At 44.8% G+C, this 15,542-nt stretch overlaps 3 protein-coding genes across 3 annotated transcripts; all 3 read right to left on the reverse strand.

Annotated features, from left to right (window-relative positions):
- Positions 1-1,391: 1,391 nt before the first annotated feature.
- LOC125507148 (uncharacterized) lies at positions 1,392-2,767 on the reverse strand. The gene has a single exon (XM_048671826.2). The coding sequence runs from the start codon at positions 2,255-2,257 to the stop codon at positions 1,550-1,552; it is 708 nt and encodes a 235-aa protein (XP_048527783.2). The 5' UTR covers positions 2,258-2,767; the 3' UTR covers positions 1,392-1,549.
- A 1,064-nt stretch (positions 2,768-3,831) lies between these two features.
- LOC125528281 (chaperone protein dnaJ 10) lies at positions 3,832-8,651 on the reverse strand. Its single transcript, XM_048692771.2, has 10 exons — positions 8,041-8,651; positions 7,893-7,952; positions 7,084-7,166; positions 6,709-6,868; positions 5,903-6,032; positions 5,538-5,696; positions 5,242-5,420; positions 5,074-5,154; positions 4,841-4,984; positions 3,832-4,288 (listed from the first exon to the last, which is right to left on the reverse strand). Exons 1-10 carry the CDS (start codon positions 8,125-8,127, stop codon positions 4,187-4,189), a joined length of 1,185 nt encoding a protein of 394 aa, XP_048548728.1. The 5' UTR covers positions 8,128-8,651; the 3' UTR covers positions 3,832-4,186.
- A 4,477-nt stretch (positions 8,652-13,128) lies between these two features.
- Positions 13,129-14,951, reverse strand: LOC125528279 (F-box/FBD/LRR-repeat protein At1g13570-like). Its single transcript, XM_048692770.2, has 3 exons — positions 14,148-14,951; positions 13,916-14,065; positions 13,129-13,832 (listed from the first exon to the last, which is right to left on the reverse strand). The coding sequence occupies exons 1-3, from the start codon at positions 14,946-14,948 to the stop codon at positions 13,461-13,463; spliced, it is 1,323 nt and encodes a 440-aa protein (XP_048548727.2). The 5' UTR covers positions 14,949-14,951; the 3' UTR covers positions 13,129-13,460.
- Positions 14,952-15,542: the final 591 nt, after the last annotated feature.

Below are 15,542 nucleotides of genomic sequence, written 5' to 3' on the forward strand. Positions count from 1 at the left end.
TAATTTCAAATTTATGATATTCAATTCATTCAACAATTTACTAGGTGAAGCGCAAAAGTGAATGACAAAGTACTCCAAGAGATATAAGTGAAGATCAATGAGTACTCAAACGATTAAGTAGATATATGAGGACTCTCTCCAAATCAAAAGATCTAAGTATTCTATTTAAACAGCCAACAGGAATAAAAAAAGGGCAGTCCAAGAATAGCACACATCATGTGAACAGACAAAAAGTTAGACTCAACCAAGACTAACCGATAGTTGTTCATGAAGAAAGGTGGGATGCCTACCGAGGCATCCCCAAGCTTAGACGCTTGAGTCTTTCTTGAATATTACCTTGAGGTGCCTTGTAGGGTTAAACAACTCTCATAGCTTATTATTTGTTAGAAAGAAATATTTATTCTATGTTTTTTTGTTTGTTTATCTCTTCTAAATTCTTCATTGGTTATATTTTTCTGTTTTCTTATTTCTTCTTTGAGGAAACACCACTTCTAGATTCCCTTTATTTCATAAATTGGATTTTATTACTATTTCTTTTATTTTTTGTAAATTCTTCTTTGATAACATCACTCCCACAATTCTTTCCTTCTTCGAAAAGAACTTGATATGTGTTGTTTCTGATTTTCTTCATTTTTTCTTTGACCTAACACCACTTTTGGAATTATTATTTTTCTTATTTTGAAGTGTGTTCATCTTCCTAAGCACTTGCACATTTTACCATCCCAATTTAATCAGCATTTCGTATTTGTACTCGGATGCATAGGGGTGGAGCTATGTGTATAGCTGAGGGGGCTATCCCCCCCCCTCCCCCCCACCACCACCACCAAGGCAATTGGTGCTACCGGTACACCGATCGTCCGTTGCACATTAAAAAAATGTTCGAAAAATTCCGGAAAAAAATTAGTGCATTGACACGATATGAATGTATGTTGTCATAAAATTTAGATCAATATTCAAAACATTGCTCAAGATACAAAAATAACAAATTTGACACTGAATAGTACATAACACAAGTTAGACTTCAGTTTTGGCCCATTAGTACATGGACGTCAAATTTGTCATTTTTGTATCTTGACCATTGTTTTGATTTTTGATTTGAATTTTTGTGAGAAGATACATTGATGTTGTATCGATGCACTAAATTTTTTCTGGATTTGTTTGAATTTTTTTAATGTGCAACGGGGTCCGGTGCATTGGTAGCATCAATTGCCTTGGTGCACCAGATACGTTCCATCCCACCCCCACCCTCCACCCCCCCCCCCAGCCTAGCACAAATCTCTAAAGGATTTTTTTTAGAGGGACATAATTAGAAGAAAATATTATGTAGTGTTGAAAATATTTTTTAGAGAACTATTCCTACATCGTATTGTCAATTAACAAGATCTGTTTAATTTCTGTAGTGTCAAGTCTTAGCATGTATATACAGGCGGAATACAGAGGAATGCACAAGATTTACAACACGAAAGAGCGACGATCCTACTGTGTGTATGGGTGACGTGCATAAAAAAAATGTCATTTTCTAGCCTAAAAAAATTCTTAAACAGAGGATCTACACCGTCGGCAAAGCACCAGCAGGTGGTTTCGTCTCTGTTGTCACCACCGGCGGCGAAGCATCATGATCATCAGCCGGCGGCTCCGTCTCTGCTACCGTCGCCGCGACCACCGCAGGCAAAGCGTCATCAGCAGGCGTTCCACTCTCCACCGCCGGCGCTTTGGTAACAACCTTCCGCGGCGGCGAGAGGTCGCACCGGCAGAGAGGGCAGCTCCGGTGCGAGTGCAGCCACATGTCGATGCACTCCACGTGGAACACGTGCCTGCACGCCGGGAGCCGCCGCACCGTCTCGCCGGCCCGCAGGTCCTCCAGGCACACCGAGCACGCGGTGTCGCCCCCCGACTCAAGGTCCACGTCGACGTCGCCACCGTCGGCGCCGTACGCGAACGTGGGCAGGGCGTCGATCGCGGCACGCCCAAGCCCGAACCGTCGAGCCGAAGCCGGCGCCGTGGACTGGTCTCGCTCCGGCGCGCCTTCGCCGTCGCCTGGCGCACCGGCGCACCAGATGTCGGGCGCGAAGTGGTCGACGGCGCCGAAGGCCGCCAGCGCGAGGCTGGCGAACGCGAAGGCCTTCCAGACGCTGCGGAGGGCGACGGCGAGCACGCAGAAGAGGAGCAGCCACGCGCATGTCGCCGCGATGCCGTAGCAGGCGCGGCGCCCGCCGTGCTCGCCGCCGCGGAGCCGCGCCATGAGCCTCGCCAACATGGTCAGCCTGCTCTTATCGCCTGAGCTGTGACGGTCAACTGCGGCCGGGCGAGGTTGCTCGTGGTGTGGAGCTTGGTGGTGGTCCGTGCGGGAAGAAGTAGAAATAGGCAGCGGTTGCGCGCGGTGGTGGGGTGGTGTTCGCTTCCGGGGAGCGCGGCGGCGGCGGCGGAAGATTAAGTGGTGTATTACAAGCGCCTGTGCTGTGCTGGTCAAGCTTTAGCTTGACGCGCCGGCGGCCATTAGGTTATTGCCTGACTGTTTGACGAGGAGGGCACGTTTAAGGTTAGTAAAATGGCCCGTTGACGGCACGGCCGAGCTGACAGAGACTGTGTTACGCAGCGCAGGCGATACGTTTCTTTGCTTGCCGCCGCGGATAGGGTAGCAGGAGGGAGTAGCGCACATCGTTGTGCGCTGCTGCTACCACCCAGACCTAGCTGATGAGGTCAACAACGGCCGACGTCGCCGACGAAAAGGAAAAGGAAAAAAGGCCAGTCACGTCAGTGTGATCAACTTGAAGATGCATGCTGTTGTTTTTCTAGATGGAATGACAGGATTCGTTAAGACAAAATCCACTTTACACGCTTGAATTTGTCTCGCCAAAATTACAAAAACTTGTCTGTAACTGTTGAAATATATTGCCGGTCCGCTCTCCTTTATCAGTTTGTTTGGACTTTCGGATGAATTTTCCCAAACATGACTTCAAATATGAACACCCGTTGCTTCCCAGTTGACCCTTTCTACATGTTTGACTCGTGCTTCGTGTTTGTCAACGGTGCCACACCATCTGCTTTCCGTCTTGTGCGTACTGGTACCAACTGGACAGGTGCTTGCACAGCTGGCACTGCACATGGCACAGCGATGTCGTTGGCCACCACATGAATCACAGAGCCGGTGGGCGAGTCGTGCGTTACCGTACTTGACTTTGTAGTATAATAATAATCCGTGAAACTAAACGATGAGTACTTCAGAAGCTAAACTGAGTAGCTGGAGCGCCTCCACACGCGCCCCCGCTTCAGCCTGACGCCGCAGACTTCGCCGTTGCTGTCCCCGGCGCAAAACCCCCACCGCACCCTCCCGCTCACCGGAGGCGTAGAAAAAGAAGCCCGTCCACATTGATCTTCAGTGACCCCGCCGGCGGTTTGCACCGTCGGACAGCACGGGCAGAAAAGCGATGGCGCCGGCTTGCCAGGGCGCTGACAGAACTCCATGTACGGGCATCTGGAGACGACCGCATCAGCTCAGCTGGTGTGATCTGCTCTCCAGCACCGACACCATTGCGGTTTGCGGACGAACCGACAACTTCACAGAAGGGCGGCGATGAACAGCAGTCGCGTCTCCTTGTGCCAAGCAGAGTGCTGGCTCCACCACAACCATCTAGCACCCATGCCCGGGTAGAAAATTGTACAGACCACCACAACCAAGCAGAGTGCAGACCACACAAGTTCGTAGTAGAAAATTGTACAATGCAGTCAGTGCTTATACTGTACTTTACACACACACACAGACAATTCGGATACATAATATGGACTCGTGAGAGCGAACACTTTCAGATAACAGGAGATGATCCACAACAGTTTTGCACAAATGGGCCATATATTAAAACAATTATGCACCCATACACACAAGGGAAAAATACATGTGATGTGATATAGTTTATGTATACAACAATGCCGACCGGTCGCTGCCTCGACAACCCGTCAGAAGCAGCGCGACACGCCTGTACACAACACGGGGATCCCGTCGACGTATGGATCATTTTAATCGATCGATTATACATCCGAAGAAAGCAAATTGATAATACCCAGCTGCTTCTTCGCTCTACTATACTAGTGGCACAAATGAACGCCATGTGATCATCTACTAACACAAGCAATAATATTGTACAAAAAAGATGACCCACGGAAAAAAAAGTTGGTGGCCCTGGATGGGTCATGGGACAGGATTCCTCTGCGCACCAGGCGGAGCGGTGGGCATCGGGAAGTTGAACGGACTATGTGTGCCGCCGAACTGAGGGGCCTCCACATATGGGCTCTGGACAAAAAGAAGAATAACATTTCTGAGCCTTCTGTTTTATGGAAGCATATATAAGCATTTCTACTGTGAGTTGATAAAGAGAGCTGTGTGTGTCAGTGTGGGGGTACAACCAATGGAACAAGCAGTGATAGTGAGTTTGCTGATATGTGAATTAACATCAATTTTTTTTTAATTTCTTTTGGCGTCTGTCAAAAGTTTTGTCGGTTAGGTAATGGATAAAAGATAAATCTTATTTGGCAGTTAAGTGTTGGCCTGTTGGTGATGGGTCTAGAGCAGATAGCTAAGATCATTTGGAAAGCTCACCGTACCTGTCAATCTGTCATCTGATCTAGTGTGATGGTAGTAATAAATCGTGTTTGCATGTAACAAAAAATTGGGTTAACTAAAGCTCGATACAGCTTGAACTCAATAAATCATGACAAAGTCCATTTTTGGAATCTAATTTTGATTTTTGTATCTAATGATAATTCAGAAATCAGCCATGTATATAAACTTGCATTTTAATATGCTACACATGTCACAACAATGATCTCAGAAGATGGTAGGCACCTGAGAATATGGTGGGTTTGCATCGAACGGCTGCACCCTTGGAGATTTTGGTGATGAATCCGGAGAGGTGCCAACATTATCATCCAAATTATTTATCGTATGCTTCATTGTTGCTGCTTCTCCTTCACTATTGAGCTTAACACGCTATGTCGAAATAACCAAACTTAGTTCACACCAAACAACTTACATATCAGAGCACACAAGTGAATGACTGGATATACAAAGAATGATACCTGGAATATTTTGCCTAAAGTTTTCAATCCTTTAGCTCGAGCTCTTAGTTCCTCTCTCTTGACATTGCTCTCTTGAAGAACCTGGTATTGGTAGAATGTTACAACTTATGATAATGAGTAAGATTACAAAAACAGAGCAGCAAGGATAGTGCCAACATGAAGACGAACCATTTGACAGACACGTGACAGAGTTGCCTCTATATCAGCAACGTTAAGCTTCCATAAGGAATCCACCATAACCTTTTTATGACTTTGCATGTAAGCTTCAAGTTGCTCATCAGTGTAATTACATTCCGAACTGAGATGTTTTTTTAAATCTTCCTGCAACTGCATAAGAGCTATTGCACCTACAGAAACAAAACAAATTTCAAGCCAAAATATAAATATATATTGCTAGCACCAACATTGCAAATATCGAAATCAAAACTGCTATTCAAGAAACTAAATAATAAAGTAAGTTTTACCTGTTGCAGCTGTCACTTGGGATTTAATAAAATGACCTTTGTTCCTAAACCATTCAGCTATAAAAGGAACCCCCAAAAGGATAGCTTTCTTTCCAAGCTCCTTGGCAGCTTGTCTTGAATACATGTAACCGATAGTACTCAGCATATCAATCCCATATGCTGCAGGACATGCAAAATCAGAAAATAACATTGAAAAGTGAAGTCTCAAAGTTTGATTTATGTTGAGGAATACACAAGGAAAAAGTGGCCATACATTTCCAGAGCTACTGGGAAGGAATAAAAGCAGAAAAGGCAGCAAGAGGCAATTACAAAGTTTAAAGGAAAAATAGACAGAGTAGTTAGCAAGTGAGGAAAAAGTTTGTCACCTGCATCAGAAAGTCTAGCCACCTCAGCCTCAGCAACCTGGATAAATTCCTTTTTGTTTCCTTGAACATAAATGTGCAATCTATTCTTCAGTTTCTCTGCAAGTTTCTCCTCCCTTTCCTTTTGTACAGCCTGCAGTAGTTGTTAAGAGCCTTAAATATACGACAATATGAAGAGTATGGTACCGCTTAGTACTTTACATAATTACAGCACTGAAAAAAAAGACACATGTTAGCTAACATCTCTTTTTTTATTCAATACAATATAACGTCACAAAGCATGCTTTTGCAATCTAACAATTAAGCCATCAGCCCCTAATTTCATCTAATTGCTACAGCAAAGACTAAACAGACCTATGCAGAGACTGAAAAGCGTAAAGACTGATCTTCTGCATGAGGAATGTCATACTGAAAGAAAAGTGTATCATGCAATGTTTGAGTTTCACTAGTTTACCTTACATATATAGAGATGGGCCAGGGGTTGAAGTACAAAAATGTGTATAACATTGAAAATGACACGGCTGTACTAAAATGAGAAGCGTAACGAACGGGCAAACAGGAACACCAAGAGGTGACATAATATACATCCTAACATTCAACTTTCATTATGTTCTTGGGTTTGAAGGCTTTCCCAGAGGCATTGTGGCCTTTAGTGTAGCATAGGAATTGTGCTAGAATTTTAGCATGTACTATGGCTTGTTTGTACAATATACAGTTGGAAGCTACAAAAAGATCCTAATCTTCGAAGGAATATTTCTGAATCTCAAAATCAAGAAAGCACATAAACTATTCTGTTAACAAGGACATACTCGCATTTTCTCTTGTAACTTCCTTGCACCAATCTGTGGATCTTCACCAAAAATATCAAGCGAAGCCATGGATGCCATCGCCAGTTGACCAATGTAATCCTCAAAAATCTCACTACCGAATAACATTGCAAAAATTGCTGCTGGATCAATCATTGCTTCCCTGTATAATGATGGCAGGAAACTAGTAAGAAGGAAATCATCTCACCAGTTTCTGCAGCATATGAGACGAAACCACCAATTACATTGTTAAACCTATATCTAGGAAACAACGGAACAATTTGGTAGTCAACTAAGCTAATACATCTCCCAAGAACACCCTAATTCTTCGAAATTATTCCAACAAGTTCACAGTAAGTATTTGTGGGTCACACTTACGTTGAAATACCAGATTTCCCATCTGAGTCATATGCTTTACGCTGTGCAGGGTCACTAAGTACTTGGTATGCCTCCCCCAGTTCCTGCAATTACGGTAGCTTTGGTAAACACACTAAATAAAAGGATAACTCTGCAAATCACATCTTCCTGTCTTACAAAGCCAGATAGTGTTTTGAAGTGACAAGATGCACTGCAAAGTAGCACTACTGCAGCAAAAAAAAAACTACTCGTCGTTAGACACGGAAATACAAATGTTCTTGGTAATTCACGAGTTTGTAGTTGAGTTCCATGGACTGTAAGATGACTTTCAACATCAGGGCAAAAAAAAAAAAACAGTTGCAGCATCAGTTTGTTATTCCGCAATCAACATCGATGCCCGTTATCACCTGATGCAATAGCTGCTTTGGTATGCCCCTTCCTGTCCCTGAGCTAGTAACAGGGGCAGCAACTATGGTGACCGAAGGACTTTTCCAAGTGAAGCACTGTAATACAATTATGATTCCTACCAGCAAGGCAGGAGGAAAGAACTATCGATGTCGCTACCACCATTAGCATTCATCATCCATGTAAAAGCTGACTAAATCCCTGAAAGGCTTGCAGGGCGCCTAATGAAGACGCATGATCCCCCTTTTATCTACCACTAATTTACATCAGTTCTGACACTTGAATAGCTAACTGCCTGATCAGTCGCTGGCAGCACTGTTGGCGATAGTTACAGCAGAATTTAGATGATGCTGATGTCTCACGGTCACAAGAGAAGTTATTGGCAGTGGGGAAGCAAACAGCGGCATGGGAGAGGGAGCACTTGCCTGGAACTTCTCGGCCGCGAGGGGGTCATTGCGGTTCTTGTCGGGGTGGACCTGCCTCGCCTGCAACAACAACAACGACACCAGCAAACCGGAATGAGACGGAGCGGGACAGGAAAGCGCGCGCGGCAGGGCGTGGCAGTGGCACGACCTTGACGTAGTAGGCCTTCTTGATGTCGGCCTCGGTGGCCGCCGGGCTGACCCCGAGCACGTCGTAGTACCCGGTCTCCCGCACCATCGTCGAGCCAACCAATCGACCGATCACTCAATCAATCAGACAGACAGCCGCCGCTCCGGCGCCGGATCTCGCGCGCCGCCTCCTCCCGAGATCTCCTCCTGCTGCTGCTGCTCCGCGTCGCGGCGTGGTGGGCGGGGCGGATGAATGGGAGGCCGGCGCGGGTGTGGCGGCTGAGGGGGGTGGGATCCCCGGCCGACCATAAAGGGCGTGGAATGGAAAGGGGCGAATAATTTCGTTTTGCTGCTTTCTTTTTCGCCGGCTCCGCGTGGAATAGTGGGGGGATGAGTCACGTTGACATGGCGGAGAAGCCCGCCCGATTTGGAACGCCTCCAGTTCCAATGGGGATTGATTCCCTCCCTCTCGTTAATCGCTGCGGGTTGGATTTGCGGCGATGCAGTAGAGGTGGTGGACAACGTGGCCCACCGGCGACCGGAGACCGGAGCCGAGCCACCAGAGTAGACTGGTGGGTGACCGGAGCCGGTGGAGGAGACGCCCGGCTTGGGTTGGGTTTGGACATGGAGGCGGTACTGTAGAACCTTTAGACCAAAAGAAAGAAAAAACAGTTTGTCTCTCTCAAAACCGCTTTATAGATAAAGCAGCTATCAAATTCATACTGTAATAAAATAAATAAAAGAGACAAAAACACCAAGTGGCCGATAGATTGGCCTAGAGTCGACGGTGCAAGGCGGCGAGCTGCTACAGTCACCGGGTCCATCATGTTGCCAAGCCGGTCCCAATCTGAGGCCTCCTTAGGAATTTCATAGAAATTCTAGAGGATAGGATTTTTTCCTTTAGAGCCCTTTGGTTCATAGGAATGGATTCCTATTCCTACATAGGATTGGTTTCTATCCTCCACATTTCATAGGAAAATAAAAAAGAGCCTAGACTCAATGGAAAAATTCCTTTGGTGTCAATCAAATGACATCTTGTTTCCTATTCCTACTCATAGGATTTGAAATACATGTCATCTCATTTCCTACAAGATTCCTATTCCTATGATAATCCTATTCTATGAACCAAAAGAGGCCTCGATTGTCTAGATTCAAGATGTAAGTGGACATGTTATTGTGCATTGTGGGATTTGCCCGCACTAACCATCATTCCTTACGCGGGATTATGTCAAAGTCCATTTAATATTTATGTGGTTACCGTGGCGTCCACATATGACCATTTATACAGAGGTTCATCCATTTATTTAACACATCAGTTCGCCTGTTACATAAAACCATCAGTTCATCCATTAGAAAAATGAACGGCGTCAAAATTAAAGCCTGGCACACATACAGAGGCGAGCTTCAAGGATTCAGAGACAAACACATACAAAAGCGAGCTTCAAGGATTTAAAGACAAACACATACAAAAAGAGAGCTTCAAGCTTCGGAGACAAGCTTATTAGAATCATCACCTTCAGGATGAATGACTTTTGATGGCCCCCCGACTACTGATAACAGCACTCCTGCACTAGTGCGTGCCAAGGATGAAGGATTCAGAGTTCATCAACCTTCAGACGACATCCGCCGGTCCCATCTCCCGTAGGTTGCGTCGCAGCAGAGGGGAGAGGCGGATGAGCGAGAGGGAAAGCAGAGCATAGGTACTATGAAATAGTTGCCGAAGACCTCCTTCGCCGTACCTAGCTGCACCTGCCGTCAAAACCATCGTCGCCATCGACGAAGTTGAAGAGAGTATCGACAGGATTGGAGAGATACTAGAGGAGGCGCTCCGCAAGGCTCGACTCGGTCCTCGGCGCTTCCCGACAGCGGCCTCTTCCAGAAACATGGCGGCGAGGTCCCCGACGCTTCCCGACATCGGCCTCTTCCAGAAACATGGCGACGACAGCGGTGCATGGAACGAAGGGAGAACTGGAATGGGGAGGTGGTGCCGGTGGAGACAGCGGCGATGATGCCTATGGCATGGCGATCGCGGTGCGACTGTGCGGGGGAGAGGATTGGAACGGTGTGCATCGAGTGTTGTGGTCGGCCGCTGGCTTCATGGGCTTTTCTGGGCTGTCCATTTGTGCCATTTAATTTTTCTGGATATCCACCAATGCCGTTTGATCCTTTTTTGGTGGATGGCATATGTGGGACTAGTGGGACCCACCGCCATATACATCCTGAGTCTAGATAACAGGTGCCGGTGCTTAAAAATGCCGAAAATTTAAATATAGAGTTAGTGGCATGCCGTAGGAAGAGGTGTCTCCCCCTCCCGATCTGGTATGCCTGGGTTTCTAGAAACTTTGCCAGGTCCCAGGTCTCCTAGTCAAGTCTCATAGCCTCGCGAACAATAGATCAAAGAAATCGAGCAGCAGAGCAGACAAAGAAGATGTCGGTCCCAGTCTTTGGGACACCACAAAGAGGACATAGTTCATTGCTAGGCCCGTTCCGCTTGGCCCTCTGTCCTCGAAGGGTGGCGATCCCACAGAAGTTGTCACACAAAAAACTTGATCGTGAGGGGGGGAGATGCTTTCCATAGAGGTGTGGTCCATGTGAGAACCGAGCACCATATGTCGACCCAATAGAGAAAACCCCCGGGGGGAATAAGCGCCAAGATATGGCATCCTGATAGTCCGGAAACAACGACGAAAGGTCACTAAAGGGCAGCCCAAGCAACATTTTACTCATGTCCAAATGTTCGTCCGAACGTGATATCCCAAGTCCCATTGTGGGAGGTCGGGGACACCAACAGTCGCTGTCTGTTCAGATAGCAAACAACCCCAAGAACTCAATGCAGGATAGGGCTCCACCTACCCACTAGTCCAACTAGAAGACAGTCCTATTTCCATTACCTTTGGAGATAGAGAGCCCTACGTTGGGGATATCGCTTATCGGGAACTTATCGGTCGACTCATGATAAGGGGTAAATCGGCCAGTTTATCGGCATATCGGTCGATTTATCGCCATATCCGCTGATTTATTGGCCGATTTATCTTATCAGTTAGACAACGGTAAGCGATAAATCGGCCGATTTATCGAAATATCGGAAGATATCTTGAACAGTTTGCCTAAGAAAAATCTCATTCTTGATCTGACTTTTAGAATTGAGATCCATCCCTACGCTCACGCGCTAGAAGGGGGCAGTCCTGCAAATACTTTGCTTTAATAAGTTGTAGCCAAAGGCCCCTCCGGTCATGTAGGATCCTCCAAAATCATCTCAACATAAGGGGCACATTCATGCGACGGGATGCAAGAATACCTAGACCCCCAGGTCTTTGGGCAGGCAGATATCAACCTACTTGATCATAAGGTATTTCTGGCATCCATCAGCCGTCTGCTAGATGAAGCGTGATACCTCCTTATCAAATGAGCTATGCGCCCCTTCTGACACAATATATAACCCATCATATATATGGGGAGACTAGAAAGACACGAGTTGATAAGCACATTTTTACTCCCTTTGGACGTAAATCTACCTCACCATGGCACGGACCTAGAGGCGACCCAACCAGGGCAAAAGTCTTGGTTGGGGACCCTCGATTCAGATAGTGGCATACCTAAGCCCGCAATGGGGAAAGAGGACAACTTGCAATTAAGGTTGTTTGTAATCCGCTACCGACCGTCAACAGATTAACCTAACACTACCACCTCACTCTTATCAAGATTGATCTTAAGGCCAAATCATGGCTTTAAAGCAAAAGAGAAAGAACTTGAGGTTAATGATATCAAGTTCTGACCAGCCAAGCATGATCATAGTGTCATCCGCATATTGAAGATGAGTAACACCACCTCCAGGGATAATATGCTCAACCACACTAGAGATGTGGTCAACCATCCTAGCCTTAATGGGTATGATGGTGCCTTCTCCTTTATATATAAAAAAGAAGTCATCGTTTTGTCTAAAGTCAAACTTGAGAGATATACATGCATATTCTATTTTTTGATGTAGTATATACATATTTACTACTCTGAACTAAAACCACGACATTTATTTCTGGATAGGAGGGAGTAAGAAATATGTATCCATATTATATTTATTTGATATAGTAGATGTTGTATATTTTGAATACTGATTTCATAGGTGTTGGTATTATTATTATTATATTTTCTATAAACTTGGTTAAAGTTAAGAAATATATTGGTTTCAATTTTTTGTTAGAAGGGAGTAGATACTTTGGCATGGGATGATGTGACGAAATACTCTGTGAAGAATCAAAACAAGATGTATACCAGGGTGAACAAAAACACATTTTTTACGTTTTATCTTAAGAAAAAACAGACTCGGATTTTGTAGTTTGAATTTGTATGAAATGGTGGATGTGGTATCTATGTCTTGGATAAATTTCAGCTATTGTATGACCATTTGGACATATGCAAAGTTTGCACAACTATTTACCCTTGTGTACCATGTTGCATGCGGCCCATCCGAGTTTTCGGGAAAAAATGGTACGGATACATGTCGGGCTAAATATGAACACTTATTTTCCCAAACAAAAATCTGAACACTTACGTCTTGTACAAAAGAAAAGAGAAAGGAATGGTATCCAATAATCCATATCTTCTCCCTAATGAACAGTAAACTAAAAAATAGTAAAAAAAACTCTGAATATTCTTTTTTGACACCGGAAATGCTCAAGTCGGTTAGGAGTGTGTAATATTCATGGTGAAATGACATTTGAGAATCTCTAGAAAGAAATAAGGTCTCCAAAATACTTTTTTTTAAAGGTTTCTTTGAGAGCCGACTTTTTTTCTGTCTACAGATCCCCGTTCCTCGAATGTTATTTGGCCATGAAATTTTGCAAGCTCATAGCACACTCAAGCATCTTTGGGGCCAAAAGAATTCAGATTTTTTCTCACCCGCAAAGAAAAAGAATCCAGATTTTTCTGATTTTGTTTTCTAATTTATTTCTGAATTTACTATTTATGATGGGTGTAGATGAGCATGGGCACCACAACGCCGTCCTTCGATGGTATCATGTTACTATTTTTACATGTTTGATGCCTTTCCCTATACACATCACAAAATGGTCCAATTTTTATGGGTTTCTGCAGGTGCGCATGCTATTGCATAACCTATGCAGTTTTTCACCTTTTTGTGTAAACATTGAACTGACACATGAAAATAGTGCTTATCATACATATTTGCAACATGATATAAGTGTAGCATCAACATCAACTATATGAACTGTATGTAATTCGAGTGCTTGTTCCAACTCCAGTAAGAAGATACCACTGAATATTCTAACAACTTAACATCTCAAGCTGTGATGATACACATTAATAATGTTGCCGATAATTGATATACGCACTCAGTACAATTACAAGCACAATGTTTCAATCGCATCCCATCTAAAATTATACTATAAGCATCATGATAATAAACCTGAGCTTAACATCTAAAGCTCAAGAAGCATGGCATCGGCTGCAAGGCTCCAGAACATCTAACTTAACCGTGGAGGGGACCTTCCCCTGGATGTGCGTTTGGATAGCCAAGAGCGCTCTAGGAGCTTCCATGCGAGTACGCTCGCGTATGCTAGAGCATGTGTCACTGATGCCGTCAGAACACCTAACAGCATAATAAGTGGTGTCTAATGAAAGGGACTCGAGTGACCCTGCGTTCTCAATGATATGAACTGTTAGCTCGATCAAGCTTTTTGCAGAGTTAAAACCCAAGACCTTCATGCTCTTCAGCTTGCCATGTCGATGTCCTGGCATCCGCCTCAGATGCGAGGGGTCCCCGATAATCGACTCATGCTCCATGGGTTCCGTTGGTGTCTGCATATGAGCGGCCAGTTAAATTAATGGTTCTACCATTTACAATTGCTAGATGTATCTTTCAAGGATGAGCACTGACTTACTGTCAAGGCGAAAGTCTCCAACGATGGACAAGCATCAAGAAATGAAACCAAAGACATATAATCATTCACATCATGAAATGGGAAGGTATGAACCCAAATACTGAGGAACTTGAGGTAGAGGAATCGACTGTGCATCATAGTGTTACTGGCCTGCATAAAGATACTCCATGATTAGTTACCGTGTAACGGTGTAAGATATAAATATTGTCATACGAACGTCCGAAGAGTATACCCCAAGACACGAAGTTATGCGAAGAGTTTGGAGGTTTGGCGCAATTGACGGAAGTGTAGCACGAGCATCATCGAGGGCCTGTGGATGGGACAGTACTAGTTTCTCCAATTGCAATGGCTCTCCAAGTGAGAGTTGTACTCGTTTACCAGCAAAGTAAAAGCTGAAGAGATTTGGAGCTTTGCTCTCTATAGCTCGTAGAGCGTTGCAACTGATAATGTGAAGCCTCCTGAGCCGGTCCAGTGTGCAAGGTATCTTGAGGCAAGTGATCCCACTGCAATTCCCAAATGCAAACAGCTCCAAAACAGGACAACTGGAAAGAAGGCAGCCTAATTCATCCTCCTTGATGCCCACATGATACAGGTGAAGCTGTGTAAGGCTTCTCAAGCAGCTGAGTTTGGCCGCAGGACGAAAGGCGCAACCCGCAAGGTGTAGGTGCCGAATCGAGGTTCCGCTCAGATCAGATAAAAGTGAGCACGGGAAGCTGTATGCTGCCAACGCTGAAGACAGCTGAAAACTGAGTTCTTCGATAACCGGGGTAATGGCAACCTGAAGCCATCTATCGAGAGAGCAACAGTCGCTGGAACTGGGGCCAATGAATTCAAGCCTGAGAGTCTTCAAGCCACCAGAGTGGTTTGTCAGAACTTGGTTGACCCTGCTGGAGAATTCTCTTGCTGGTTCATGCTTTACATGTATATCTCCATTCCAGTCTACTATTAAGTTACTGAATGCGAGGTTGGGATAGCACCTCCAACGACGTCGAAAGGCGCGAGACACGCAGGCAGCACGAGCAGCATCTTGCATTGGAACTAGTGAGTATATATGATGCCAGATGTAATGCAAGCACAATCATGGAGAAGAACTCAACACTAGATTTATGAAGAAAGATGGTTAATTTCGTCCGAGGAGAGAAAACAGAAGCAAAATCGTGGAATAATATTCTGCCCCAGGTGCTGTGCACATGCTCGCGCAAAGTCGGTAATTGGGGAGGAAGATGCTGTATTCTTTTTTCAGCAAAAAATATTAGTGGCTTTCCTTAAAAAAAGCTGCTGATGGCAACTACGATATATAATTTTTTGAGTTACCCAGGGAGCAGTCAACAACATCACCTATTTGGCATTTTGGCCTCTTATATACACCGTAAACAAAAATGCTTCGAATAATGTTAATTGCGTAATACCACGCTATATAAAGATCAATGTAGCAATGAAAGAGCAAGAAGGAAAAGCAATAAATATTTAACTCGTACATGGTACAAATGACATTCAGATATTTATAATCAGGCAGAAAGCTCATGCGAAAGCCTTGTTGGCAGCTAGCCAGCAAGTTATATGACATGAGACTTGGAAACTAAGATGAGAGGTTGGAGAGACCGGATAAAAGATTGATGTTTCACAC

Source organism: Triticum urartu, chromosome 5A, assembly GCF_056163025.1.
Source record: "Triticum urartu cultivar PI428250 chromosome 5A, HENAU_Tu73, whole genome shotgun sequence".
NCBI classification, from domain to species: Eukaryota; Viridiplantae; Streptophyta; class Magnoliopsida; order Poales; family Poaceae; genus Triticum; species Triticum urartu.

What these genes read in the sequence shown, in the direction of transcription:
- LOC125528279 (XM_048692770.2), bottom strand. Translation starts at nt 14,948, where the DNA reads ATGCAAGATGCTGCTCGTGCTGCCTGCGTGTCTCGCGCCTTTCGACGT. An exon ending in GCATAACTTCGTGTCTTGGG is followed by an intron (nt 14,066 to 14,147) that starts GTATACTCTTCG and finishes ATCTTTATGCAG; the next exon opens with GCCAGTAACACTATGATGCA. An exon ending in TGGAGACTTTCGCCTTGACA is followed by an intron (nt 13,833 to 13,915) that starts GTAAGTCAGTGC and finishes GCTCATATGCAG; the next exon opens with ACACCAACGGAACCCATGGA.
- LOC125528281 (XM_048692771.2), bottom strand. Translation starts at nt 8,127, where the DNA reads ATGGTGCGGGAGACCGGGTACTACGACGTGCTCGGGGTCAGCCCGGCG. An exon ending in TCGCGGCCGAGAAGTTCCAG is followed by an intron (nt 7,167 to 7,892) that starts GCAAGTGCTCCC and finishes CCGTAATTGCAG; the next exon opens with GAACTGGGGGAGGCATACCA. An exon ending in AGTTACAAGAGAAAATGCGA is followed by an intron (nt 6,033 to 6,708) that starts GTATGTCCTTGT and finishes CAACTACTGCAG; the next exon opens with GCTGTACAAAAGGAAAGGGA.
- LOC125507148 (XM_048671826.2), bottom strand. Translation starts at nt 2,257, where the DNA reads ATGTTGGCGAGGCTCATGGCGCGGCTCCGCGGCGGCGAGCACGGCGGG.